Genomic DNA, 26,938 nt, shown 5'->3' on the forward strand with positions numbered 1-26,938 from the left:
TAAGAAATGTTGTTTGTATTATTATTTTTATTATTAATACTAACACTGTCTTGCTTCCTTCTTTTATTTTTTTGTTGAATCAAATAAACCTCTTGTAATCTTAATTTCACAATCAGTCAAACTGACTGAAGATATTGAATTAAACTTTGTGTAACTTTAAAAACCACTAAGTTAAAGTATTATTTGTGGTCAAGACCATCGGTCATATCATATTTTAGACTAAATGTTCATAGTTTTACAGAGATTTTCCAGCTCACAAAACAAGATTCATTGGAAAATTGCTTTTATTAATTTTTAAACAATGTCCTTCATAATAACATCAAATAAGAGACCAAATGTCCATCAGTTTGGTATTTGATTGTAGATCTGCACTGTGAGGATCTCTGCTTGTGATATAAGCATGATAGAAAAATATTAATAATAAAAACAAAAGTCATTTTTATCATTAAAAAGAAAATATGAAAGCCAGTGTTTGCACTTACCCTCGTGTTTAGGCAGAATCATCAACTTTACAATAGCCTGAAATCAATAACACATACAAATGAATTCAGTTTCATCAAAAACAAGAAACTACACATTTAATAGTTTTGAAATACTAAAGTAAAAGGGAAAGTTCCCCCAGAAATATAAAGTCTGTCATTTACTCCACATTTGTTTCAAACCTGTTTGAGTTTCTATTGCTGAACACAAAAGAAGATATTTTGAAGAATGTTGGTAACCAGAAATCTGGCCACTTACTATAGTATTTTTTCTTTAATGTTTTGGTCATCGATGCACTTCAAATTATCTCCTTTCCAGCACAACAACAACAACAAACCTTTCACATGTTCAGAACAACTTAAGGGGATAGTACACACAAAAATTAAAAAACCTGTCATCATTTACTCATCATTTACTTCAAACATTGATGAGTTTCTTTCCTTTGTTAAACAGGAGAAGATATTTTGAAATATGTTGCAGACCCATAACTATTGACTTCCATAGGATTTTATTTTTCCTACTATGGAAGTTGATTGTTACGTTCTTCAAAATATCTTCTTTTGTTTTCAAGAGATGAGAGAATCACTTGAGTTAACTGAGTAAATTTTCATTTTAGGGTGTACTATCCCTTTGAGTTTGAATAAATGAGCACAGGATTGTCATATTTTGGGTGAACCATCCTTTTAGTGAAATCTATCAGACACGAACCATTTTTCAGCGGTGCCCTCCACATATCTTCCATTAGCAAACACTCAGTTTTTGACTTAAATTCCTGTATCGCCTCTTCTGTTGTTTTTTCATCGCGAGCTGCAGTGGAAGACAGACAGATGATGATTATTGTGTGAACTGAATAAGGTGGTCAATACACAATGAATATACACAACGCACGTCATGAGTACGATGCAATCTTGGGTTAACATCTATGTTGACCCTGGAACATCATTTTTGTTGAATAATGTAATCCATACCTATTCCCTAAACCCAACCGTAACTGTACATTATTCCCAAAACCAGAGGGGATTAATAGTTGGATAACAATCACGTAGAAGTGCATAACCCTAACCGTAAGTCTAAACTTCACATAAACTGTAAACAGTTTCTGATTGAATTCTGATTGGCTGATTGGAATGTTGTTCTAGGATCAACATAGATGTTATTCCAGGAACATGTCCTACTTGCTGAAACCAGGTTAGCGATACACAACATTAAAGACTATACTTGAAGGTTTCATTGTTGTTTCCATGTTAATGCTTTGTCCATGGAGATACTTACAAAATAGAAACGTATTCATTTCCTCATCTTCGCCCACATACAGCATGATGATGCACGTGGGGCAGTTTATGTACTTGCCGTCCCAGATCACCGCAATAGTATCGAAATCTACTCATACAGTCAAACATGAACAAAGGAAATAAATTATTTCATGAGAAGCCATTCAACATTTAAAAGCTAAATGACATAACTGAGAAAGAAAAATGCTTGATATGAATCATTTATATAATGCAAAACATTAATAATAAATGCGGAATCATTCCCTGCTCCCAAATGTAATCAGTTCTGTACTCTCTATACAATGTAAACAAATATCTGTTAATTAACAGTTTGTTTAACATCTCCCATTTAGAGTTAAACAGTTTTAGCATTTTTGAATCCATTCAGCCGATCTCTGGGTCTGGCGGAAGCACTTCTAGCTTAGCTTAGCATAAATTATTAAAATGGATTAGACCATTAGAAAAAAGTTTGATTTAAATAATTTTCAAATGTAAAGCTCGACTTTTCTTTTGTTACATCATGCATAAAGACTGACAGAAAATGAAACGATGCTATTTTCTAAGCTGATATGGTTAGGAACTACACTCACCGGCCACTTTATTAGGTACACCTGTCCAACTGCTCGTTCATTTTTAATCAGCCAATCACATGGCAGCATCTCAATGTATTTAGGCATGTAGACATGATCAAGACGAACTGCTGCAGTTCAAACTGAGCATCAGAATGGACAAGAAAGGTGATTTAAGTGACTTTGAACGTGGCATGGTTGCCAGACAGGCTGGTCTGAGTATTTCAGAAACTGCTGATCTACTAGGATTTTCACACACAACCATCTCTAGGGTTTACAGAGAAAGGTCCAAACAACAGAAAATATCCAGTGAGTGGCAGTTCTGTGGGCACAAATGCCTAGTTGATTCTAGAGGTCAGAGAAGAATGACCAGACTGGTTCAAGATGATAGAAAAGCAACTTTTTTTGGCACACTTTGGGCCCATTAGTACTAATTGAGCATTGTGTCAACATCACAGCCTACCTAAGTATTGTTGCTGACCATGTCTATCCCTTTATGACCACAGTGTACTCATCTTCTGATGGCTACTTCCAGCAGGATAACGCGCCATGTCATAAAGCGCAAATCGTCTCAGACTGGTTTCTTGAACATGACACTGAGTTCACTGTACTCAAATGGTCTCCACAGTCACCAGAACTCAATCCAATAGAGCACTTTTCGGATGTGGTGAAACGGGAGATTCACATCATGGATGTGCAGTCGACAAATCTGCAGCAACTGCCTGATGCTATTACATCAATATATAAAGTGGGGGTACTAGTAAGGTGTACCTAATAAAGTATATATTCTCATTCAGGTGTAATTATCAAGTAACGTTACTTCAATACCAATGATATTACACAGTGCTGTTACTTACTTGGGGCCTATTTTCAAGCACTGCATAATATCATTGTGTCTGCTTCAGCCTGCACTATGAACCCTGCTGAAAAATCCAGCTTAAACCAGCCTAGGCTGGTTGGCTGGTTTTAGCTGGTTGACCAGCCTGGGTTTAGAGAGGTTTTGGCCATTTCCAGGCTGGTTTCCAACCCTTTCCAGCCTGGTCTTAGCTGGTCAGGCTGGAAAATGACCAGCCAAATCCAGCTACTCCCAGCTTAGCTAGGCTGGTCAAGCTGGTTTTAGCTGGTCATCTCCCAGCCTGACCAGCTAAAACCAGCCTGGAAGTGGCCAAAACCCCTCTAAAACCAGCCTGGTCTACCAGCTAAAACCAGCCAACCAGCCTAGGCTGGTTTAAGCAGTTTTTTTCAGTAGGGAAAGTAAAGTTCCATGATCATTATGCAAGAATAGGAGATAATAATGATAAGAAATATCAACTTTTTATTTCCTTTCAGTCTTAGTTCATGAAGTACCCACAGAAGCTTTTTTTTGTTGACATTTCTGAGCGATACTACTGGTCTAATCCAATTCAAAGATCTATGCTAAGCTAAGCTAAAAATGAACTCAACTGTTTAACTTTAGGGGACATTTAAAATTAGCTAAATAATTGCAGTGTTTCTTACCTTCTCTGAACAGGAAAGGGCTTGTCGCAGGCAATGCATAGTAGTTCGTAACATTTTTTAGACACGCATCTCCACTGTGAAGTCACAAACAATATGAATTTAATACTTAAAGCATCACTCTCATAGCAAACAATAGAAGAGTTCTTGTGTGTGCCTGTGTGCAGTGTTCTCCACTCACATGCGCATGGTTTCAGTGACCTTCAGGGTGGAGTCGCTGTTTTTCTGGATCTGAAGAACTATGCTGTCTGTGGTCTGGAGAGTCTTCAGATCATCTTCATCCCACACAGCTGCTGCCACAAAATACCAAGTGCCGGTATACTGTACACAAGTATTTACATATATCAATATTTATACTGGAATACTGGAAATACAGAATTTATTCAATAATAGCCATATATTGCATAGAATTTGATCTAATCCAAGAATGTGCGAACTATCGTCAGACACTGGCAATAGATGATATTCAATATTTCATGTTTGCTTAAATATCTATTTAGCAAACTAGGGAAATTACACCTAATATACAGAAAACAATGTATATTTTACATTTGCATATTTTCACCAGTATTTAAGGTCTAAAAGCATTTTTACAAAAGATTGACCAGAATAACAATATTTTCATTTGTTTTGTCAAAAAAATCAGGGTTTTTCACCAAATATTCGATTCAATTAATCTTTATAACGCTTTTATAATGTAGATTGTGTCAAAGCAGCTTCACATAGAAGATTTTATTGAATTGAAACAGCGTCAGTTCAGTTTTCAGAGATTAAGTTCAGTTCAGTTTAGCTCAGTTCAGTTCAGCGTGGTTTAATATTCACTGCTGAGAGTCCAAACACTGAAGAGAAATCCATTAATGAGCAGCTACAACTCCCGAACCATGCAAGCCAGTGGCAACAGCAGCAAGGAAAAAACTTCACCAATTGATGAAAGTGAAGGTAAAAAAGCCTCGAGAGAAACCAGGCTCAGTTGGGCAAATATATAATGTGCTGTATAAAAATAAATATAAACATGTGTGAAAACACAGCACTTATTTGGTATTTTGACCAACTGTCACCCAAAAGTTCACCCAATAATCCAAATCTTGCCATTAATTGCTCAACTTTTATTTGAGCTTTATTTGATATTTTGATATAAAACATTTATTAAAGAGTGTTGATAACCTGTAGTCATTAACATCAATATAGGAAAACAAATATTATGGAAGTCAATGGTTACAGGTTTCCAACATTCTTCAAAATATCTTCTTTTGTGTTCAACAAAAAAAACGAGGAAAAAAATGGTTTGGAACAAGAGTAAAAAATGGCAGAGTATACATTTTTGGGTGATTATACCTTTAATAAATAAAAAAAATGTGCACAATTCTTTTACTTTAAAATGTCTTTTTTTGTGTTTTAAAAAAACTCAAACAAAACTGGTTTAGAACAAAAGTAAATAATGGCAGAATATGAAATTGTGGGTGAATTATCTTTTTAATAATGAAAAAAAAAATCCTCAGTATAGTTTGCAAACAAAACAAAAAGTCTTTTAACACAGTTTTTTAACTTTAAAATGTAACTCAGACTTTTCATTCAGGCTCTCAATTTTCGCACATCATTTATATTTAAAATAGAAAAGAAAAAAAGATATTTTGAAGAATGTCGGTAACCTGTAGCCATTGACTTCCATATAGGAAAAACAAATACTATAGAAGTCAGTGGTTACAGGTTTCCAACATTCTTCAAAATATCTTCTTTTGCGTTAAAAAAAATTAAGAAAAAAAACTCAAACCGATTTGAAAGAAGAGTAAATAATTGCAGAATGTTAATTTTTGGGTGATGTATACCTTTAATAAAGGGAAAAAAAATGAAAAAACAAAAACTTAAACTGATTTGGAATGAGATAAAATAAAGGCAGATTATACATTTTTGGGTGAACTATTCTTTTAATAATAAATTAACTGTCCTCAGTATAGTTTACAAGCAAAACAAAAAGTATTGACACTTTTACTTTAAAATGTAACTCAGACTTTTCTTTTTTGTACAACATATAATATAGAGAAAGGTGTGAAGTGTAAGAATAAATACAATTACTTTAAGACCTCTTACCTCATCAGTATTAATAACAGAGGTGGAGAGAGGAGCTGGAGGAAGACACGGAACCATGACCTGCAACCCAACGTAAAATAGGCCCATTACTGAGCTGACAAGACCCCATAACGTAGCTGCAATCATGACTGCGACACACAAGTGCTGATGTCTTCTGACTGACACAACGATTGATTGACTGAGATGTTTTAACACAGTGCTGGAGGGGACTTTCACCCTGTTTTGTTAGCCTTTTTCTGCTTGTTGAATTACAGTAACTGTGTGTTTGTCAGGACAATGTGCAAGTATACACCCCAACATACATGACCTTGTCCTGGAGCACTCTTTTATCTGCCCACGCACCAAATACAGAACCATTTAAAATGAAAAACATTAGTGCTTGCATTTAATAAATAATCTAGATGGCTAACAAAAAAAGTATTGTGAAAAGTCTGGAAATGAAAATGTTCTCTTCTCTAACAGTAAAAATAGTGAAAGGATAAGGCAGTAAAGACACATTAGTCCTAATATACTTTTCTATTTAATGTTTGTTGGGACCTTTGTAGTGGGATTGATTTTTAACAGTTTGTGTAAATATATTTCAGACATATATTTCTGTGATTAAACTATAAATCATTTTGTGAAAATTCAGCTTGTAAATAAGTTTTTGATATGTGCGTGGTGCATGAAAATAAACTAATGAATAAATAAATAAAACAATGGTAAAATAATAGGTAATGCACTGTGAAATGCAGTATTGTTAACAGTACTATTTTTGTACTTTTTCTTGGTGTGTCTGTATATATATATATATATATATATATATATATATATATATATTTATATATATATATATATATATATATATATATATATATATATATATATATATATATCCCAAATGATGTTTAACAGAGCAAGGAAACTTTCACAGTATGTCTGATAATATTTTGTCTTCTGGAAAAAGTATTATTTGTTTTATTTCGGCTAGAGTAAAGCAGTTTAAAGTTTATTGGCGTTCAACATTGGCGTTGATAATTCTGACATGTAAGGCTTTAAAGCAAAAGAAGACCCTGAAAATATTAACGGAAAAGCTGTCTATGGGTGTATTTAAAAGGAATAAATAAAGTAACGAAATAGTTTACAATAAAATTGTTTAAATGTAACAAAAATTGTGAAATTTTGTTTAAAATTTACATATGCTCATTAATTTAAAATTTTGTTGTCTAATATAAAAATTAAAAATATGTAACTACTAAATGAAACTATTATAATTAGGTTTTATTTATTTATTAACGGCAAAACGTTCAATGACATATCAATCATTAGGAGAGAGAGCCTGCGTTGCAGCAGGTTGTTTTTCCTCGTGTTGTTCTGTACTCAGCGAATTGTATTAGTTATCAAACTCACTGAACACTATTGATTTGATAAGCAGTTCGATCCAAGTTACAAAACTTTTCGTCTTATTTTGTTGTTGGAGCTGTATACCTTCTTCGGAGATAAACATTTACCAGGGATAAACAGTTTTATGTAGTGATAGAAGAATGGAACTACTTTAAAGTCACGTGATTTGGTTTAAAAGCGCTTTCAGTACTAACTGAACGTTTATTAAAAATACTGCACAAACATAAGATCTCTTAAACCGTTTTTGTGTCTAGTCACTTTATATTATGAGTCAGTTAATTAAAATTTACATATGTTAATCCAGACACACCCGTTTTGCCGAACCAGGAAGCTCTGCAGTTTAGGAAAGTGAAACTTAGGCCGCATTATTTGCCTTTCAGTCGTTGTTGAGGCTAACGTTACCTGTGAGAACGCACAAAATGGCTGAATCCAGTGTTTCTTTGGCTCAAGATCAGTTCAACTGTTCAATCTGTCTGGATCTACTGAAGGATCCAGTGGCCATTCCCTGTGGACACAGTTACTGTATGTGCTGTATTTCAGGTTATTGGGATCAGGATGAGCAGAAGGGAGTCTACAGCTGCCCTCAGTGCAGACAGACCTTCACTCCAAGACCTGCATTAGGGAAAAATACCATGCTGGTTGAAGTGGTGGAGAAACTCAGGAAGAGAAAACTACAAGCTGCTCGTCCTGCTCAGTGTTACTCTGAATCTGCAGATGTGGAGTGTGATGTTTGTACTGGAGACAAAAACAAAGCCACCAAGTCCTGTCTGATGTGTCTGAACTCTTACTGCCAAAATCATCTTGAACAACATGAGACTTTCTTTAAAATTAAAAGACACAATCTGATGGACGCCACTGGACGACTGCAGGAGATGATCTGTCCTCAACATGAGAAACTACTAGGTATTTTTTGTCGTACTGATAAGCGCTGTATTTGTTATCTGTGTACAATGGATGAACACAAAACCCACGACACTGTATCAGCTGCAGCAGAGAGGACTGACAAACAGGTATGAAGTAAAAGCACACCGTTTTAGCTTACTTGTGCTGCTTTAATGCTTTTTTAAACAGTGCCACAGCAATGTTTACGTTTAGTTTTTCTGGACTGTAAGGTAGATGAGAATCAACACACGACAGCTCTGTTGTGCCTTTGCATAAATGGATAAATAGTTGTAAAAAAGGAAATTGATTTTGGAATTAGGCATTCAATATATGTGACCTTGGACTACAAACTATTCAGTCAGCGAGTCATTCAGTGTCCAATTTATTTCATATGAAAGCTATGTAAATAAGCTCAGTTGATGTATTTTTTGTTAGTATTTGATAATATAAACCCGAGTTATGTCAGATAATTCAGTTAGGAGATTCATGAGAAGACCAGCACTCAGATTTGTCTGAAAATGGACCAATGAAACTGGCGAGTGCAGTTTGCATGTGCAGCCACTTCAATTAGGAGTGTACAAGGTGCACTTGCAAGATGGCACATCAGACTTTCACTTTAGAGCAGTGGTCTCAAACTCAATTTCTGGAGGGCTGCAGCTCTACATAGTTTGGCTCCAACCACCTCCGACTCACACCTGCTTAATAGTCTCTAGTCTTGAACACCTTGATTATTTGGATCAGCTGTGTTTGATTAGGTTGAAGCAAAACTGTGCAGAGCTGCGGCCCTCCAGGAATCAAGTTTGAGTCCTATGCTTTAGGGCAGGGATGTCCAAACTGTGTCCTGGTGGGCTGGTGTCCTGCATAGTATAGCTCCAACTTCCTTCAACACACTTGGCTGGAGGTTTTAGGATACCTAGAAAGACCTTAATTAGCTGGTTCAGCTGTGCTTAATTGGGGTTAGAACTAAAATATGCAGGACACCGCCCTTCATGACTGAGTTTGGGCACCCCTGGTTTAGGGCCATCATGTCCTCGAAGAGCTGGAGCAGCGGTGTCAAACTCCATTTCTGGAGGACTGTAGCCCTGCACAGTTTAATTCCAACCCTGCTTCAGCACACTTAAGCTGCAGTCACCCTGGACTTTTCTCCCCATAGACTTCCATTCATACGCACGTGAATGCATAAGACCGGAAACGCAAGGTCACGCGTCAAGTTTTGCTGTTCACTGCATTGCAAAGTTCAAGCTTGGTGAACTCTGACCTGATCTGAACTCTGACTCTGATCACTTGACTGCGTGAGATTAATCGAGGATCAAAACTTTTCTGGACAGAAATATTAAATATGGACCAATTGCTTGCTTTTTTAAACGATCATCTTGTTTAATCCCATTCCTTTACACAGCATCGTACGACAGAATTTCACAAACTTAAACTCTAGTGTGACTGCGGCATAACCTGTAGGTTTTAAACAAGACCGAAGGACTTAATTAGTTTAATCAGGTGGGATTAATTAAGGTTGGAACTAAACGATGTAGAGCTGAGGCTTTGCATGGGCCGGTATAAGATTCTGACGAGTCTTACCCTGGATATGAACATTGGATATAAATATTACGGTTTCCTAGTATTGTAATTACCGCTCTATAATATGTCATTTTTAAATGTCTGGGTAAAAAAAAAAACTTTATCACATTTTTAACACAAGTTGTTTTATTTTAAGAAACATTTAAAGTGTTTTAGAGCAGTAAACATGTCAGGCTAAATAATTTAAATGAATCATTGACTTCTGCTTTCTTCTTTAGTTTCAAAAACACTGATTTCTTAGCAAATTAAAACGGCATCCTTGGAGATCTTTTCTGCTGGAGATACTGTTGTGATAAAAAATGAAATAAAAAAGCGTAAATAAAAAAATCTTACACATACCTTAGGAACTGATATTAAAGAAAATTATGGCGGTTTTAAAACCTTGACTTTTGCAAACCACGGTATACCTTGAAAACGGTTATCGTCCCATGCCTAGCTCAGCCCTCCAGGAACTGAGTTTGACACCCCTTAGCTAGAGAAACTTTAACTCACTCAAGTTCAATTGCAAGCAGGTTTCCAGTAATGGTGCATTCAGTGGAAAACAAGTTGGGCTTCTTCTCCTGTCCCTGGGAATTCGCTGGATTTCTTCCAGAAACTCTTCCAGGAGTTTGCCACAAAAGAGCTATTAGAGCATTTTCTCCAAGATGGAAACATGGTTCACAAATGCATCTGCCTATGCTATGTTTTTCTGGATGTGGTGGTTTCATGTAGCCCGATGATGATGGCCTCGAGCAGAGACTGTCACCATAGATATCTTTATCGAAATACACCGTGTGCATAAGACTGCTTATGTGGTCCAGGGTCATATATATAAACAGACAATCAGACACTTGTTGTATTTTACTCAATGTATTTTTGCTGTAACGCATATAATACTGTAATTCAAATTCACATATTGCTGTATTTTACTTAATGTAATTTCTTTATTCTACAGAAATATTTTGAAGAGACACTTAAGAAGAGAATCATGGAGAACCAGAAGGAGCGTGAGGAGCTAAGAGCGGCTCTAGAGTCTCACAAGGTGAGTTTTAAGCAGAAGATCAGCTGCTGGCTGCTGGAAGAGCTGTTTGAGACTCAGTTAGGACTGTCCTGCAGTCAGTGAGTGAGGAGCCCAGTGCTGGAGCACTTTGAGTCCCACTGAAGCCCCTGTGGGGAACAGGCAGCAGTAAGAGCTGAGTGAATGACTGATTCTGCTGCTTCTCTCTCTGTGTGTCCTAACAGCGCTCTGTACAGGCAACAGTGGAGGACACTGAGAGGATCTTTACTGAGCTCATCTGCTCCATTGAGAGAACACGCTCAGAGGTGACACAAGTGATCAGAGATCAGGAAAAAGCTGCAGTGAGTGGAGCTGAAAGACGACTGAAGAAGCTAGAGCAGGAGATTGATGATCTGAAGAGGAGAAACACTGAGCTGGAGCAGATTTCAAACACAGATAATCACATCCATTTCCTCCAGGTAACAGAAATCTGACAATCAGCACATATTGTTTAATAAGAGTTAGATGTCCACTTTTCTGATAGTCCTGTTGTTGTGTTTTTTTGTGTCTGTGTAGAATTTCCAGTCTTTCTCTGTTCCCCCTGAATCTACAGACACCAGCATCAGATCTCGTCTCTCATTTGATGATTTGGTAACGTTTGTCTCTCAGGTGAAAGAGAAACTGCAGCAGACTGTTAAACAAGAGCAAAAAAACATATTTCACATAGGTAACAGCTTTTGCATAGAACACAATATAACCCCACAACAAGCTGCATTAAAATACATGTGGATGGAAATTAAATATTTTCTGATGACTGTGGTTTCTTTAGTGAGACACATCAATGTGATGCCAAGCCCTCAAAATAAGAGCCGGAATGACTTCCTACAATGTAAGTTTGTTTATATATTTTATGGACAGGCCACGCACACACACATAAATAGAAAATGGTACTCACTGTGTTTACTAATTAATCAGATTTTGTTACATTTACCCATTAATATATATCCATAAATTGCTGAACTCTTAACACATTAACACAGCTGAAGTTATGATACATCAAAAGACAGGAGTTTTTATTAAATTTGTGCATTGTGTGATACTTGATTGCATTTATTCACTGCAGAAATTACATTTTATTGATGAAAACAGAAAAATCAAGTCTAATCTGCTGGTTTAATGGTTTCCAGATTATAAACGGTTCACCCTGGCTTCAAACACAGCTCATGAATCTCTCAAGCTGTCTGAGGGGAACAGAGTGGTGACTAGGGCGAAGAATGCTCTTTTTAGTTTTCCTGACATTTTTGAAGATTTAACTCAGGTGTTGTGTAACGAGAGTGTGTCTGGATGCTGTTACTGGGAGGTTGAGTGGAGCGGCAGAGGAATGTGTGCATCAGTGGCTTATAAGAGCATCAGCAGGAAGGGACCTGGATATGACTGTAGATTTGGACATAATGATCAGTCCTGGGGTTTGTACTTCTCTGACTTCAGTTGCTCATTCTGGCACAATAATATACACACTAAACTCCCAGGAGTGTCCAGCTCATCTAGAATAGGAGTGTATGTGGATCACAGTACAGGCACTCTGTCCTTCTACAGCGTCTCTGGCAGAATGAGGCTCATTCACAGAGTCTACACCACATTCACTCAGCCGCTCTACCCTGGGTTTGGGGTTTGCCATGATTCACAATTAAAATTGTGCGATTAAGCTTTTTTTTTTCTTCTTCAAATTCTGTGCTTTTCCTTAAAGTTAAAATGTTGCAATCTCTTAAACTTACAGTTTTCTTTATAGATTACAGCATGTCTAGTAAATCTTTGACAATTATGATCACAACAACCATTCAGATCTGCATTTGACTTCCTGTAAATAGTTATGAAACAGGTCTTCAGTGTACAGTAGACTGTATTAAGTCACAAATAAAACTATTATTACAGAAATGCCTGGATAACAGTTTATAGTTTGGATATAAGCACTGATATCTACCATGAAATCAAAGTAGATTTGTTTGTTACGTGAAAGAAACTTGACACTTAAAATTAATGCTGCAAAATATATCATAATATGTAAATCAACGTTGGAATGTTGGGCACTTCTGCTCTACATTGTTATTTTTACATTTGATAATTACATTTCTGTTATAGGGCTGCACAGTGGTGCAGTGGGTAGCAAGTTCGCCTCAACACAAGAAGGTCGCTGGTTCGATCCGCGGCTGGATCCGTTGGCGTTTCTGTGTGGAGTTTGCATTTTTCTTCCCTTGTTCCTCCCTGTTTCCTCCAAGTGCTCCAGTTTCTCCCACAAGTCCAAAGACGTGGTACAGGTGAATTGGGTAAGCTAAATTGTGCATAGTGTATGTGTGTAAATGAGTGTGTATGGATGTTTCCCAGAGATGGGTTGCAGCTGGAAGGGCATCTGCTGCGTAAAACATGCTGGATAAATTGGCGGTTCATTCCGCTGTGGCGGCCCAGATTAATAAAGGGACTAAGCTGAAAAGAAAATCAATGAATGATTTTCGGTTATAAACTATACAATTTTTTGTAAATTAGCAGTTTTCCTTATTTTCTTTTTAATTATTAATTTGGGCTTTTTCACCTTTTATGGACAAAACAGTATTCACCTTATTCTTCACCGACTAGCGGGTGCAGCCATTTTAATCTTTTTGGCTCGAGACTTCTGGTCTTATTCACTTCCATTCATTTTTAGACATTAAAAACTGCTTGTTTCGCTGTTTGATGTTGCAAACTGATATTTGCTTATTATATTATGCTACTCGGTCTGTATAGTCATGCAAACATTTGTTTGTAGAGCAAGTAGTTTGACCGTTTTCTGCCGTTTATTATTCCTAGTTATTTGTCCCATAGGCAACTGAATCGAAAGTTTTAAGACAATCGCGAAAACAGGCGCACTTCCGCATTTTAGAATAAGTTCAATAGAGTATTGACAGAAAAGTGTGGGGAGCAGAGAGAGGGGAAGAATCAGCATAGGACGTCAAGGCATAAATTGAACTCAGGTCTCCGTGAGCAGGAGCGAATATGTCAACGCACTAACCACTACACCATTGACGCCGACCAGTTTTCTTTATTTCCTTTTATGGGACCTTGATCTTTCTTCAAACAATTTTTAACCTTGAAAACCTTGAGCTCGAGGATCTCCAAGTTCAGGGCTCTCTCCCTGGACAGCATACCAAACACGCTCCATAATAAATCATCAGCTAAGGGCGAACTCTTGAAATCACATTTCAAAACCTGATCTGATATTTGTTAGTGTATATGTATGGCTTATGTGTGCTGTTGTCATTGTTTTAAATGTATACTATATGCTATGTGTGGTTTTCTATTATTTTTATTCTGTTATAATTTTCATTTTACTGTTCAGCACTTTAGTCTGCTGCTCGCTGGTTGTAAAGTGCTTTATAAATAAAGTTAAATGAATGAATGAATTAATCAGGTATTATTAGAATTCTGTTCAGAATCATGTAATAATGGACTGTATGTAAGAGCTGGAGATGTTTAAAGACCTATAATCACAGTTACTGAACTAATAATTCATGATGTTTCCTTAATGTAAATAAAAAAAATCACTCACTGCGGGATTTCTGTGAATAATATGTGTTGTTATGTGAAGTCCTTTAAACACAAGTGAGATGTACCACTACATTTTCAACAATATCTGCTTCTCCACTGATAAAAGACAGACCGGAGAGTTTTAAAAGGGAGGCGTCACTGTCATAATTAAATCACAGAAAACCAGAAGTTTTTAATGTTATTAAAAAAAACGAAATGTCAGAATCAGTTGTTCTTGTCTTGAAATTCTGTAAATATCCCTTTGTTTCTTTTATATGCCAAATAATACCATTTTAACTATGTGGTGAAAAATTGTGTTTGTGAATCAAATAATGTGAAATGACAAAAGTTTTACAGGTATTTTGTTAGTATCATAATTTCACATAAAGTAAGAAAAAAATGTAAGCCCCCCCAAACTAGATCAAATATGAAGGGGAGTCATTTTCCAAATAGAGGTTGAATATTTAACAAGGTATTTTTCAAGTATTTATCCAGTGGATTTTAAATGTATTGTTTAGTATAGAGAAGTCCAGAAAATCTCTCTAGTAAACTGTATACCTATCCACAGCCAAGATCCCCATCTAGTGGTCAATTATGAGAACTGCAATACTACAGTGTGTATATGTTGGTGTTTTTAAGGGCCACTCGGTTTAGGGCATACATTTTTTTCTTCATAGTTTTATTATTAGTCAGCTTTATAAATATTTACTCTATCTTTAGCTAATCTTGGCCTATACTTGTATCATAGCTCCCACCTATTTTCATAATTAGCAAAGTTCACAAAACGAGTAAAACTATCGCCACTATGAACTTGTGTGAAACGCTGTAAGAACAGCCTCACCTGAAGGTAAACAGTTAATATTCCCCTGGTTTGTATTCTTCCTGCTTTTCTTGTTAACTTTAACTGTAGATTTAACGTTGCTTTCTAAGAGTTATGTATAGTTTAGTTTTAATGCATTCACCTCACTGGTTAGATTGTTAATGCCATTTCTTAAAAACTTGACAGGCTTCCTTTATTAAAACAGTAGCCTGTGCTAAACGCATGTCTAAACTACAATTACAATTGACAGCTAGATTTCCCAGGAGAAACCACATGCAATTTGCTGTGCACTTCTGATAAAGTTACATAAAACATTTTTTAAAAACCTTATTTATTTATTTAATTAAGAGTTTTAATACTCTGAAAAGAAATGAAGGTATATTTGTAACAACTTGGAACATTAAACAGTTCACACAAAGGCCCTTTTGTCTATTTTAGTTTATAGTAAAGATAGTTTAGAATAGAAGCCTAAGTGGGCCACGCTGCTCCCACCCACCATAACCCTGGCAGCAGGTCCCATTATACCGGGCCCTAGTGTTTCCCTGAGGGTCCTCATAGCCCCCTGCCTAGGGTGCATGGACGCCTCGCTCCAGGGAGTGCACGAGCTAATGGGGCGCCAGTCCGTGCCAGTGTTCACTGGAATGTTGCTTGGCGGCACATTTCGAGCAACAAACACGTAATATTCCGCGCAATGTTGAGTTTACATATGCAAACCACAAGGAACTACAGGACAGATTTGCCGAGTGAAGCTTCGCCAAGTGGACTGAAGATTGGCGTGGCTCCACTCATACCGTCAGTATTGAATTCACCTTGGTCAAGTACAAACAGCTACACCTTGAGAACTGACACAACTGAGATAAACCGTAAGAGCTTTAAAAGAAAGCAGATCAAATGTTTAGAACGCGACGTCACTGGCTGAGCATCTCGTAATGAGGAGCGTTAAAGAGGGGGATACGCAAGAGGCGCCGCGAGCATAAGCAATAATGCTGTTAACAAAATTACTTTCATGCATAACGGTAAAAAGAAACAGTAAGAGCTTCAAAACCTGAATGTTTACAAAACGGTAATTTGTCTATAGAGTGCCCTCTCCGTGCCCTGCTATCCAAACTAATAAGGAATTATGGATTTGATCAACTGGTCTCTGAATGCTATTGACACAATCTTCTCGACAAGAAGCTTGGGTTTGGGAGAGCCCACTTGTCCTGCGGGGATGTTTGCAGCTGGATATGTGATGGACGGGTGGGAGAAGTGGAGTGTCCTGTGATTGGCTGCTCTGTCTCTGGAGGTTATTGAAGATATTTTTCTATTCCGAACTTTGATAACAGGGTTTCTGCTGATGGGCTTATGCAGGGCCCGCATGGGGTATTGACGATTGATGAAAGCGGTCAGTGCTGCTCAAAACCCCACCAGGCTGGTTGACTTGATTGAAACGCATATGGGTAGGGTCGCAAATGCTCAGGGGTGAAACTAGCGGCTCTGCAAGAACATTTGGCCAGATCTGGAGACAAGTGACGGACAATAAATATCTGTGAAATTGGCAAATATTGACCTATAAAGCTGAATAACTTTTCTTCTCTTTCAGCTCCCCTGTGTTTTCCTTTCTCCTGCCAGACGGCCTCGGCTATTAAAAGGTCTACATGTTATCGGCTCCCAATGGCTACGTATAATCAAATGCCCCTATCAAGCAAAATCTAATTTATGCCGTACTATAAGGGTAGCGAAGACTCCTCCTCGTAATCTACTGGATACAATGAATTCACAAAACTTCAGATTTAATCAAAACTTAACATTTTATTTGTCAGGTAAAACTGTATTCTGCCAATTACATAATAAAACCATCAGGAAGCCAATTCAGAGATGAGACTGTAACAATACAACATCCATTACTCAAAGATAAATCAAAGAATTATAGATGCATACCTGACCAGAGAAGTACATTGCAGCATAAGTCTCAGAGATGCTGCAATGGGGTGTCTTTTTACAAGATCCCCCCGACCCATACCACATCTTTACCTTATATACTCAAGTCAAAACAAACAGCCATAAATTCAAGACAATAGAAGTGTCACAAAGACCCCTGCCTAGTGAATTTGAGGACAAAGGGCCTACTCACACTATGCCATCCGTACCGTGCCCAGGCCTGTTTCCCGGATCGTTTGAGAAGTGTGAGTGCGCTGAATCGCGCTCAAGCATGGTTCACTTGGCCGGCCCTGGCCCAGTTGGAAGAGGTGTGCCTGAGCGCGATTCACTTGGGCTTTGGCACGGTACGCTTGTGTGTGAGTGCAAAACGCGCCAAAGCCCGAAACTGAAAGCGTGGCTGTTTCATATAGATTTATTAATCATTCTTACTGTTCAGTGAACGCAAACTGCTGTAGTTTATTAAAGACGAGAACTCCTCACAGCACGACAGCTGCGTGGCTTTAGGAGACCTCCTCATTCCTGCAGCACGAGAGCTTTATGATTGTTTTTGAGCGCCAAAAGTGGCAGATCTGTTCGGCGAAATATCTGACTGCGTGTCACCGCATCCCTAAGGACTGTTTGGCGAAATATTTGACCGCATGTCACTGCATAACAAACGACATAAACGATATAACTAGAGAAATCTCCACTGTGCTGCTGAGTGAGAGCGCTTCTCACTGAACAGCGCAGCAGCGATGACGTAAGCGTGCCGAGGCCCATTTGTGGTGTGAGTGCGGGCCGTCGGGGGAGATGGGAGGGGGCACAAGTATGCTTTGGCCCGGTTCGAGGCAACTGTACTTAGGGAGAGCATCTGGCAAAGATCTTATCAAAGTCAAAAATCTAATTAATACTGTAAAATTAAGACCACTTTACCAATCACACAGAGACATTTAAAATGATACCAAACATGAATATAGTGCTGCAAGATACATCATATTAAAACCTTGGACATTTTAAGTGAAAATGTAAATGATTTGCTCTAATCAGAAGGTAACAAAATGGTCAAGAAAGGGGGGCTTGAGGTGGAAGGAGAAGGGTGACTTTCTCGCATTACCCCCTGCTGTGGTGTAGCTCTGTTTTTCCAGCCTGTGTTTGCATTGTCAACAGTGATTTGAATAGAACAGTTGAACAGCTGTTTTCTTCATCACTTCTCAGATTAGAAAGTGCATTGAAGCATTCCATCTTGTCTCATGAAATTCCATAACAGTTCTCAGGGTCTGATATTTTGGAATCTTACATCTGCCCGCCCTCATCAGACTATATCCACACCCCCTGTTCCCATCCCCTGTGGCAATGTTGTGTCTTGTCTTTGTGTTTATGTGCTGTTGCTGGGCTTTTTTTCCCTCCCATGGTCTCACATTGCCCTAATTCAAGGGCAAGGTGTAAGGGAGTTTTTTTTGCCTCCCTCTTCTGAAATGTATCTTATTTCCTTTTTTTAAGAGCTACCTCCTGTGACCTGTCTTCCCCTGAAAATTGTGATGCTTGTGTATGAGCGGAGGGGTTCAATTTCACTATACGAAAGTGTATGTGACAAATAATGGCCTGATTTGATCTCAATTTGATTTGAGTGGTATTACATTAACCGATGTCTCACATTGCCCCATTCTCTCCAATGTGTTTCTGTTTTTTTCCAACAGCGCCCTTTTCTTGCGCTTACTATATTCTATTTAGTAAGTTTATATTTCATTAGTCTTTAAATGTTTGTGGGTTATGTTAGCTAAAAGAGATGTAACACAATAGTTAGATAAATATTATTGGGATCACCTTCACACTGAAATTGTGAAATCTGAAAATTAATTCAACTTCTATCTCTCGGTCTCTCAATGAAAAACAAAAGCTCGTAGTCAAATGTAAAATTCATAATAAACTTTTTTTTTGTTCAACGATAAATGATAAACATGCATTATATGAATAAAAATTTTATATGCAGCACTATTTGAAGCGTTTCTCTGGCTACAGTTTCATCTCTGTTAGTCCTCCTTCAGTTCAGTAATTATGAAACTTCCTTTTCCGTCTGCTCGGCTTACGACTTTACTTTCTGTTTTAACATGTCTGACTCGAGTAAAATGGCAGCTGAATCCAGTGTTTCTTTCGCTCAGGATCAGTTCAACTGTTCAATATGTCTGGATCTACTGAAGGATCCAGTGGCCATTCCCTGTGGACACAGTTACTGTATGAGCTGTATTTCAGACTATTGGGATCAGGATGAGTGGAGAGGAGTCTACAGCTGCCCTCAGTGCAGACAGACCTTCACTCCAAGACCTGCTTTAGGGAAAAACACCATGCTGACTGAAGTGGTGGAAAATATCAGGAAGAGAAAACTACAAGCTGGAGATGTGGAGTGTGATGTCTGTATCGGGAAAGCTGTTAAGTCTTGTCTGGTGTGTCTGGAATCTTACTGTCAGACTCACTTTGAACAACACGAGGAATTTCACTCTAGAAAGCGTCACAAAGTGACTGATGCCAATGGACGGCTGCAGGAGATGATCTGCCCTCAACATGACAGACTGCTAGAAATGTACTGCAGAACTGACCAGCGCTGTATTTGCATGCTGTGCTTGATGAATGAACACAAAACCCATGAAACTGTGTTACCAGCTGAAGAGAGAGCAGAGAAACAGGTATAAAATAACTTATTACGAAGTACTTGCAGTTCTGTCTTAATGATGAGCTTTTTCAACGATGTCATTGCATTTTATTGACATTCTGGCAGTTACCTCATAGCTTCTCTATTTACAGAGGAGGTAAAAAGTTATTATTTTTTAAAGTTATTAAAAGAGAACCTATTTGAATTTTCACTGTTATGTTCATAAACCTTTTGTGTAATTCAGGTTTATATATCACAGTGGTTTACTCTAATTTCTTTGTTTTACAGAAACATTTTAACGAGAAACTCCAGCAGAGAATACAGGAGAAACAAAAACAATGTGAGGAGCTGAGAGCGGCTGTAGAGTCTCACAAGGTGAGTTTTAAGCAGAAGATCAACTGCTGGCTGCTGGAAGAGCTGCTTCCTCCAGTCAGTCTATGGAGCTTATGACAATAATTTGTATATCTGAAATTAAACCATAGATGGATGAATAGTTCCTCCAGTTAAATGAACCTAAATCAGAGCTGATTTTGCTTGGCTCCAATTTGCAGTTTGAAAAATACAGTGTTCTCTTGGGTTGTTAAAGGTCAAAAAAAAAAAAACTTGTATGTCCAAACTCTGGGGCTTATTTTTGATTCTGAATTAAAATTTGACAAACAAATAAACTCTGTTGTCAGGGCCAGCTTTTTTAAACTAAAGTGATTAAATTAAAGTTTAAATCCTTTCTTTCTTTTGGGCACTTTTACAAAGTTATTCACACTTTTAGGCCTAATTACTGTCATTACTCTTAATTCTTTAGGGATTATGTTTTGTGACATCTTTTTAAATATTTGTATTATTTTTGTTTATTATATAATAAAAGATAAAATGCAGCTATTTTCCCCAATCACTTGTGTATGTGACCTGTCTGTCAAGCACTTTGGCCAAAATTCATATTGTTTTAATGTGCTATACAGATAAAGTATGACTTGACCATCTCCATGATGGTTAAGCAAAGAAAACTATTCTGCACGATAGTCGAAAATTAAATTCTTAAGATGAAATTTCTTGTTCAATGTATGATGTAGCCCAAGCTTTGTCATTTTGAGCTTTTGAGACGCAGTGTAGCTGTTTTTGTAGTCTGTGGCTTTAAATGAAAATGAGTTTGCTTCTCCTGCGTTACGTCAGATAAACAGCCGTCAGTGATGGATGAAGCTAAAATACAGCTCATTAGTCAAAAATACCAAGTAAGTTTTTTTGATGTACTTGTGGTGGAGTTTATTCAAGCCTTTCAGAAATGATGAGTCACACACAAATGCCGTTTGCAGAACATACACACACACACACACACACACACACACACACACACACACACACACACACACACACACACACACACACACACACACACACATATATATATATATATATATATATATATATATATATATGCACGTTTACTGACATCATGCGCATGCGGCTGTGGTGATTGTAGCGGTTAAGAATTACACAGCGATTTTACTCTCTTAATTACAAACATGCTCTGTTATAAAAAAAAATTAAATGTTTTTTTTATGTTTTAGAGTTGGAACAGATGTTTTTATCCCAGTTTATTTGTAAAAAATCAGTTCTGTGGACATGTGTATACATGTTATTATGGAGACATGGCGCCTGTCAATCAATTCCCCAATCATTTCACCTGTCTGTGAAGCATTTTGGGCAACATTCATGTTGTTTTAAAGTGCTATACAGATAAAGTATGACTTGACCATCTCCACGATGGTTAGGCTAAGAAAACTATTCAACACAATAGTAGAAAAGTAAATCCCCAAGGTGAAACAAATTCCTTGTTCTGTATATGATGTAGCCCAAGCTTTTCAGACGCTTAGATATATGTTTCAAAGTCTGAGAACGCTAACCTAACATATAAATATAGACCACAAAGTCATAAGAATCATTTACCTCTGTGAGGCAGCAGTAAGAGCTGAGTGAATGACTGATTCTGCTGCTTCTCTCTCTCTGTGTCCTAACAGCGCTCTGTACAGGCAGCAGTGGAGGACACTGAGAGGATCTTTACTGAGCTCATACGCTCCATCGAGAGAAGCCGCTCTAAGGTGACACAGCTGATCAGAGATCAGGGAAAGGCTTCAGTAAGTGGAGCTGAAGGACGACTGGAGCAACTGGAGCAGGAGATTAATGATCTGAGGAGGAGAAACACTGAGCTGGAGCAGCTTTCATGCACAGACAATGACATCCATTTCCTCCAGGTAACAAAGATCTGACAACCAGCACATTGTGTTTAAAATTGTGATTGTCTGATATTCCTGTTGTTGTGTCTTTTGTGTCTGTGTAGAGTTTCCAGTCGCTCTCTGTTCCTCCTGCATCTACAGACTCATCCAGCATCAGTTCTCGTCTCTCTTTTAATAAATTTAAAATGTTTGTTTCTCGGGTGAAAGAAGAACTGCAGAACTCTTTGAAGGACGAGAAAGAAAACATATCGCGCATAGGTAAAGCATTGAAGATTTAAATTAGCCCCGAAAGAATCAATATTTTGAACAATATACTTCCACAACTAATGTTCAAAATGGCAGGTGGATAAAATCTTTTACATTTTTACATGAAGATGTTTGTTGGTTTCCTTAGTGAGAAACATCAGTGTGCTTCCCACCCCTGAATACGAGAGAAGGAAAAAGTTTCTACAGTGTGAGTTTTTTCAAGTTATTAATTTTTTGTTTTTTTCTAAACAAGCATACACATGGACAGAGGTAGGTACATTTTAGGTAGATTATAAATCTGCCTGAAATGTATAAATTGATTATAAATATAGATTAATATATATAGATTAGTAAAATTAGTAAAATATAATCAAACTTCACTTATCAACACACTCTTAAAACACGTGCATATATACACCTATTAATTACCCGCATATACACCTATACTATTGGATTGGATATATAAAACTTGCATATATAAATATAATCTTGACGCATGCATACACCCACATACACACGCACATACATGTAAACTTCATCAATGCATGAACACCCACATTAAACACTTATAAACTTGCTGCATGCAAACACACCTACGCACTTGCATATACATTTAAACTCGATTCTCGCATAAACACCCATATTAACACGAACATACATATAAACTCGCAGCATGCAAACACGCCTATACACACACTTATACACACTCGCACATTCATATAAACTCGATCCTTGGAAAAACACCCACAACAACATGCGCACATACACAAACTCGCTGCATGCAAACACACCTATACTGGCATATAGCCCCAATGCCTAAACTCAATGCTTTTATAAACACTCAAAAAACACTCACGCAAACATACAAAATAAAATTCACAACCATATTATCACGAATCAGGTTATTGCAAAGCTTATGAAATAGAAAGAATGTGATTAATTGAGTTATTAAATCTATTCAGTTATGAACATTTGTTATATAAAATGGGCGACGTGGTGGCACAGTTGGTAGTGCTGTCGCCTCAAAAACCGGAGCACCCGGAGGAAACCGCGGGGAGAACATGCAAACTCCACACAGAAATGCCAACTGACCAAGCAGAGGCTTGAACCAGCAACCTTCTTGCTGTGAGGCGATAGCACTACCTACTGCGCCACCACATCACTCCAGTCAGTGTGCAGATTTTTTTATTAATGTTAAACTGTTGTTATATCAGAACTGATATAAAAAGATCCTTAATAAATGTGTGAAACATACTTGCTCAGAATTAAGCGTATATAAACAATATTTGGCAGAAAATACAATATAATCTTCAAAACAAAACAAAAAAAAATAATTAAATGACTTTCTAACCAAGTAATATTTTTGATGTTATGATCAATCAAAAGACAAAAAAAAATCTTTGTGTCAAGTGAGATGTTCGATTACATTGAAGCCATCACATTTCACTGATTAAAAAATGGCTAATCTGCTGTTTTAATGGTTTCCAGATTACCAGCAGCTGACACTGGACTCAAACACAGCCTATAAATCCCTGAGGCTGTCTGAGGGGAACAGAGTGGTGACTAGAATGAAGAAAACTTCTAATCATCCAGACAGATTTGATGGTTTTGCTCAGCTGCTGTGTAAAGAGAGTGTGCGTGGACGCTGTTACTGGGAGGTGGAACGGAGTGGCAAAGGAATGTACGTATCAGTATCTTATAAGAGCATCAGAAGGAAAGGACAGGGAAGTGAGTGCAAGTTTGGATGTAATGATCAGTCCTGGAGTTTGTACTGCTCTGACACCAAATGTTCATTCAGGCACAATAATGAAGAGTCTAAACTGCCAGTAGTGTCCAGTTCATCTAGAATAGGAGTGTATGTGGATCACAGTGCAGGAACTCTGTCCTTCTACAGCGTCTCTGACACAATGAGCCTCATTCACAGAGTCCACACCACATTCACTCAGCCGCTCTACCCTGGGTTTGGCGTTTCCAACGAGTCACAAGTAAAATTGTGTGATCAAGCATGACAGACTTTTTACAAATTCTGTGCTTTTCCGTTAGAGCAGGTTGATTACAGTTTTTTTCGAATGCTTTGACCTGGTTAAAGAAACTAAGCAGAGCAGAAGACACTTCTTGCAAATGTGTAAACCCTTTCTCATTGAATTGGCTCATTTCTCCATCCTTTTGCAAAGCAGTTAACACAGATGTCATTCAAGCAGTCCAAACTTTGTTTTTTTAGCTGTGATAAACAAATACAAACCATCTATTTATTATATAAAAATAAGGTTCTTTTTGACTGGGATAATTTCCCTTCTTCCTTTAGATTAATTAAGACATGTAGTATTTTCAAGACTAGTTTATTTTCTTGAAAATGTTATCATTTTTGGTTTCAATTTAAATGTTATTAATTATTTGTATATGAAATTGTTTGTACTTTTTGAGTATATTTTTTTGTTTGCTTACAGTTTTTCTTAGTTGTTTACACACAATTTCTTGTACTACAGACACAATTTATACAACATGTAACTGATGCACCAATTCTGCTAAACTACAAGCACAATTCTTGGTTTACACTCAAATTGCAGGTTTACAACACACTTTTTTCAGAACACTACACTCAATTCTCTGCATTTTACACAATTTTTATGCAGAAAATCTTTTGTTTTCACAAGGAACACACTGTCATTCACAATTGTAAAGTCAGTTGCCTTACTTTGCATACTAACTCATCACATGAGTAAACACTTGTCTCACAGAATTTCAATTTAGAAATCAGAGCTCATCTGGATCATAACTGGTTCACTGCCCACCCACAATTTTCAGTGGTTTATCTCCCTTCATATTCTCCATTCCTCAAACCTATTGAGGAATTGTTTTTCTGCCTGGAGATGTAAAGTGTATGACCGAAATCCACACACACGTATACCCCTTCTCCAAGCTATAGCAGTTGATGCTTTTCATGGCTGGATTCACCATGCGAGGTGACATTTCCCCCACTGCTTGGCCAAACCAAAACAGAAAAGAGGATGCAGTATAGCAGTTGTTGTTTTTTTTTAATTTTCTTTAACTGTGTTCTGTAAATACTTCTGTTGATGGTACATGTAGACCACGTTATCTGCAACTTTGTGTTGGTTGGGACGAACCCTGTGTACACAGTTTTTTTGTGGGGAAAATACAGTAAAATGTATTTGTTATTGTGTGTTTTGTATAAAACAATATTCTGGAATATTTCACAGTGCACATCTGTAGGCCTATGTACTGTCTGTCTGTATAAGTGTAACACTGAACAAAAAAGGCTGACAGTAAGTCATTATGATGAATGGTCATTGTGTTTTACATTAAGCACATCAGTGTTTAACTGTTCTTACAATTGTCAATTGATGTGATGACTTGTGTGTGTCATTTGACAACAAAATACCATTTTGAGAAGAAATCACACCGTTTTGAACGTAGAGTTTCATTTTGCAGAAGAATTGAAGAGTTTTGCCCAATGTGTAAGTGTTTTGTGATTTGTGTGTAGAGTTCTGACAATATGAGATCTGCTTACAGAAAATGTGTGTAAACAATTGGAAAAAACTTTTAGCTATAGACTATGAGAGGTGGTTCAGGTGAAGTGTGCTGCTTGTTTGCTTTGTTGTCTGTTTGTCTTGATGTGTTGTACTCTGTTTTGATTTATGGTTTATCTCAAGGGACTGTTCAATTTAAAGGGCACCAATTTTACTCCTTTTACAAGATGTAAGATAAGCCTTTGGTGTCTCCAGTATGTGTCTGTAAAGTTCCAGCTCAAAATACCTATCAGATTATTTATTATAGCCTCCAGAATAGGCCCATTTTGGTGTCTGACTACCGAAGGGGTGCCCAAACTCAGACCTGGAGGGCCCTTATCCTACATATATTAGTTCCAACCCCAATTAAACACACCTGAACCAGCTAATTAAGCTCTTTCTAGGCATACTAAACTTCCAGGCAGGTGTGTTAAGGCAAGTTGGAGTTAAACTATGCAGGACACCGGCCCTCCAGGACCAAGTTTGGACATCACTGGACTACATTGTAGCTGTTTTTGTAGCCTGTGGCTTTAAATGAAAATGGGCTGCTTCTCCTCGGCCTGGGTCCTATTTTAACATACGGAAATTTTAAAAGAAGAGACTTGTTGTGTTTATTTCACTCCAATATGAGAGTGGACACACTATCCATACACACAGTTCTGTCCAAACAGTTTACAGTTTTCAAATTCAACTACCAAGGTCAGTATGAAATCTCTGAAGCCCCTGTTTGCTCTTTCACACAGATCTTCAATTAGCAATCTATCTGCAGGCCTTAAAAAGGGTAACAGGTCAGTGTTGTTCTTTGCCAGCATGTGTGGAGGAGGTGAAGAGTGGCTATGTTTTTTATGCCAATATATTTTACTGTGTTTGTTCATTTTTCAGCCACAGTTTAAAAAAGCAAAAATTATTGATTCAATAAAACTGCATCAAAGCATTTCTTATTCTGGATCCACTTCTTGGCAAAAAGGCAAATTTGAGATGGCCTGTATAGAAATACAACAAATGGCTATAGGCAACAATGATAAGCAATGGTGCACTGATTTGTGCTGTATTTTGTGTGTTGTCCATTGTTTAATAATTGAAAAAGCTCATACTTGTTTGCAAGTTGTGTTGTTTTTGAAGGCAATGTTTGCTTTTGTTGCATTCTTAAAGTTTGGGCAAGGTTAGAGCCTTTTGGGGCTATTCACATATCCGAGTCAAAACCATGTGGGAAAACGCGACACATGCTTCCTCCTTTACCAATTTTAATGCATTTATTAGCTCGGGAGCCGTCAGGTCGGACAGTACAAGGC

The 26,938-nt window shown here is 37.5% G+C and overlaps 3 protein-coding genes across 14 annotated transcripts; 2 read left to right on the forward strand and 1 right to left on the reverse strand.

Annotated features, from left to right (window-relative positions):
- Positions 1-266: 266 nt before the first annotated feature.
- apom (apolipoprotein M) lies at positions 267-6,098 on the reverse strand. 3 transcript variants are annotated; one of them, XR_012388910.1, is made up of 7 exons: positions 5,903-6,065; positions 3,996-4,135; positions 3,539-3,891; positions 1,753-2,903; positions 1,189-1,287; positions 483-519; positions 267-383 (listed from the first exon to the last, which is right to left on the reverse strand). XR_012388910.1 is itself a non-coding variant. In NM_001199728.1 (7 exon segments), coding segments are annotated over 6 exon segments (576 nt in total). In that variant the 5' UTR covers positions 6,029-6,098; the 3' UTR covers positions 270-383; positions 483-490.
- Positions 6,099-7,597: 1,499 nt separating this feature from the next.
- On the forward strand, positions 7,598-17,197 carry ftr02 (finTRIM family, member 2). 10 transcript variants are annotated; one of them, XR_012393643.1, is made up of 8 exons: positions 7,598-8,295; positions 10,680-10,766; positions 10,967-11,200; positions 11,298-11,448; positions 11,551-11,610; positions 11,909-12,187; positions 12,861-13,160; positions 13,741-14,315. XR_012393643.1 is itself a non-coding variant. In XM_073929018.1 (7 exons), exons 1-7 carry the CDS (start codon positions 7,705-7,707, stop codon positions 13,052-13,054), a joined length of 1,596 nt encoding a protein of 531 aa, XP_073785119.1. In that variant the 5' UTR covers positions 7,598-7,704; the 3' UTR covers positions 13,055-14,315. The 10 variants fall into 10 exon arrangements, 4 of the variants coding, with proteins under 4 accessions (XP_073785119.1, XP_073785129.1, XP_003197969.1 ...); XR_012393647.1 differs by having other exon boundaries at positions 11,298-11,390; XR_012393644.1 differs by lacking the exon at positions 11,909-12,187.
- Positions 17,198-18,642: 1,445 nt separating this feature from the next.
- ftr03 (finTRIM family, member 3) lies at positions 18,643-26,579 on the forward strand. Its single transcript, XM_002660884.7, has 6 exons — positions 18,643-19,679; positions 19,934-20,020; positions 21,658-21,891; positions 21,978-22,131; positions 22,268-22,327; positions 23,608-26,579. Exons 1-6 carry the CDS (start codon positions 19,107-19,109, stop codon positions 24,126-24,128), a joined length of 1,629 nt encoding a protein of 542 aa, XP_002660930.4. The 5' UTR covers positions 18,643-19,106; the 3' UTR covers positions 24,129-26,579.
- The last annotated feature ends 359 nt before the right edge of the window (positions 26,580-26,938 follow it).

Source organism: Danio rerio, chromosome 2, assembly GCF_049306965.1.
Source record: "Danio rerio strain Tuebingen ecotype United States chromosome 2, GRCz12tu, whole genome shotgun sequence".
Classification (NCBI taxonomy): Eukaryota; Metazoa; Chordata; class Actinopteri; order Cypriniformes; family Danionidae; genus Danio; species Danio rerio.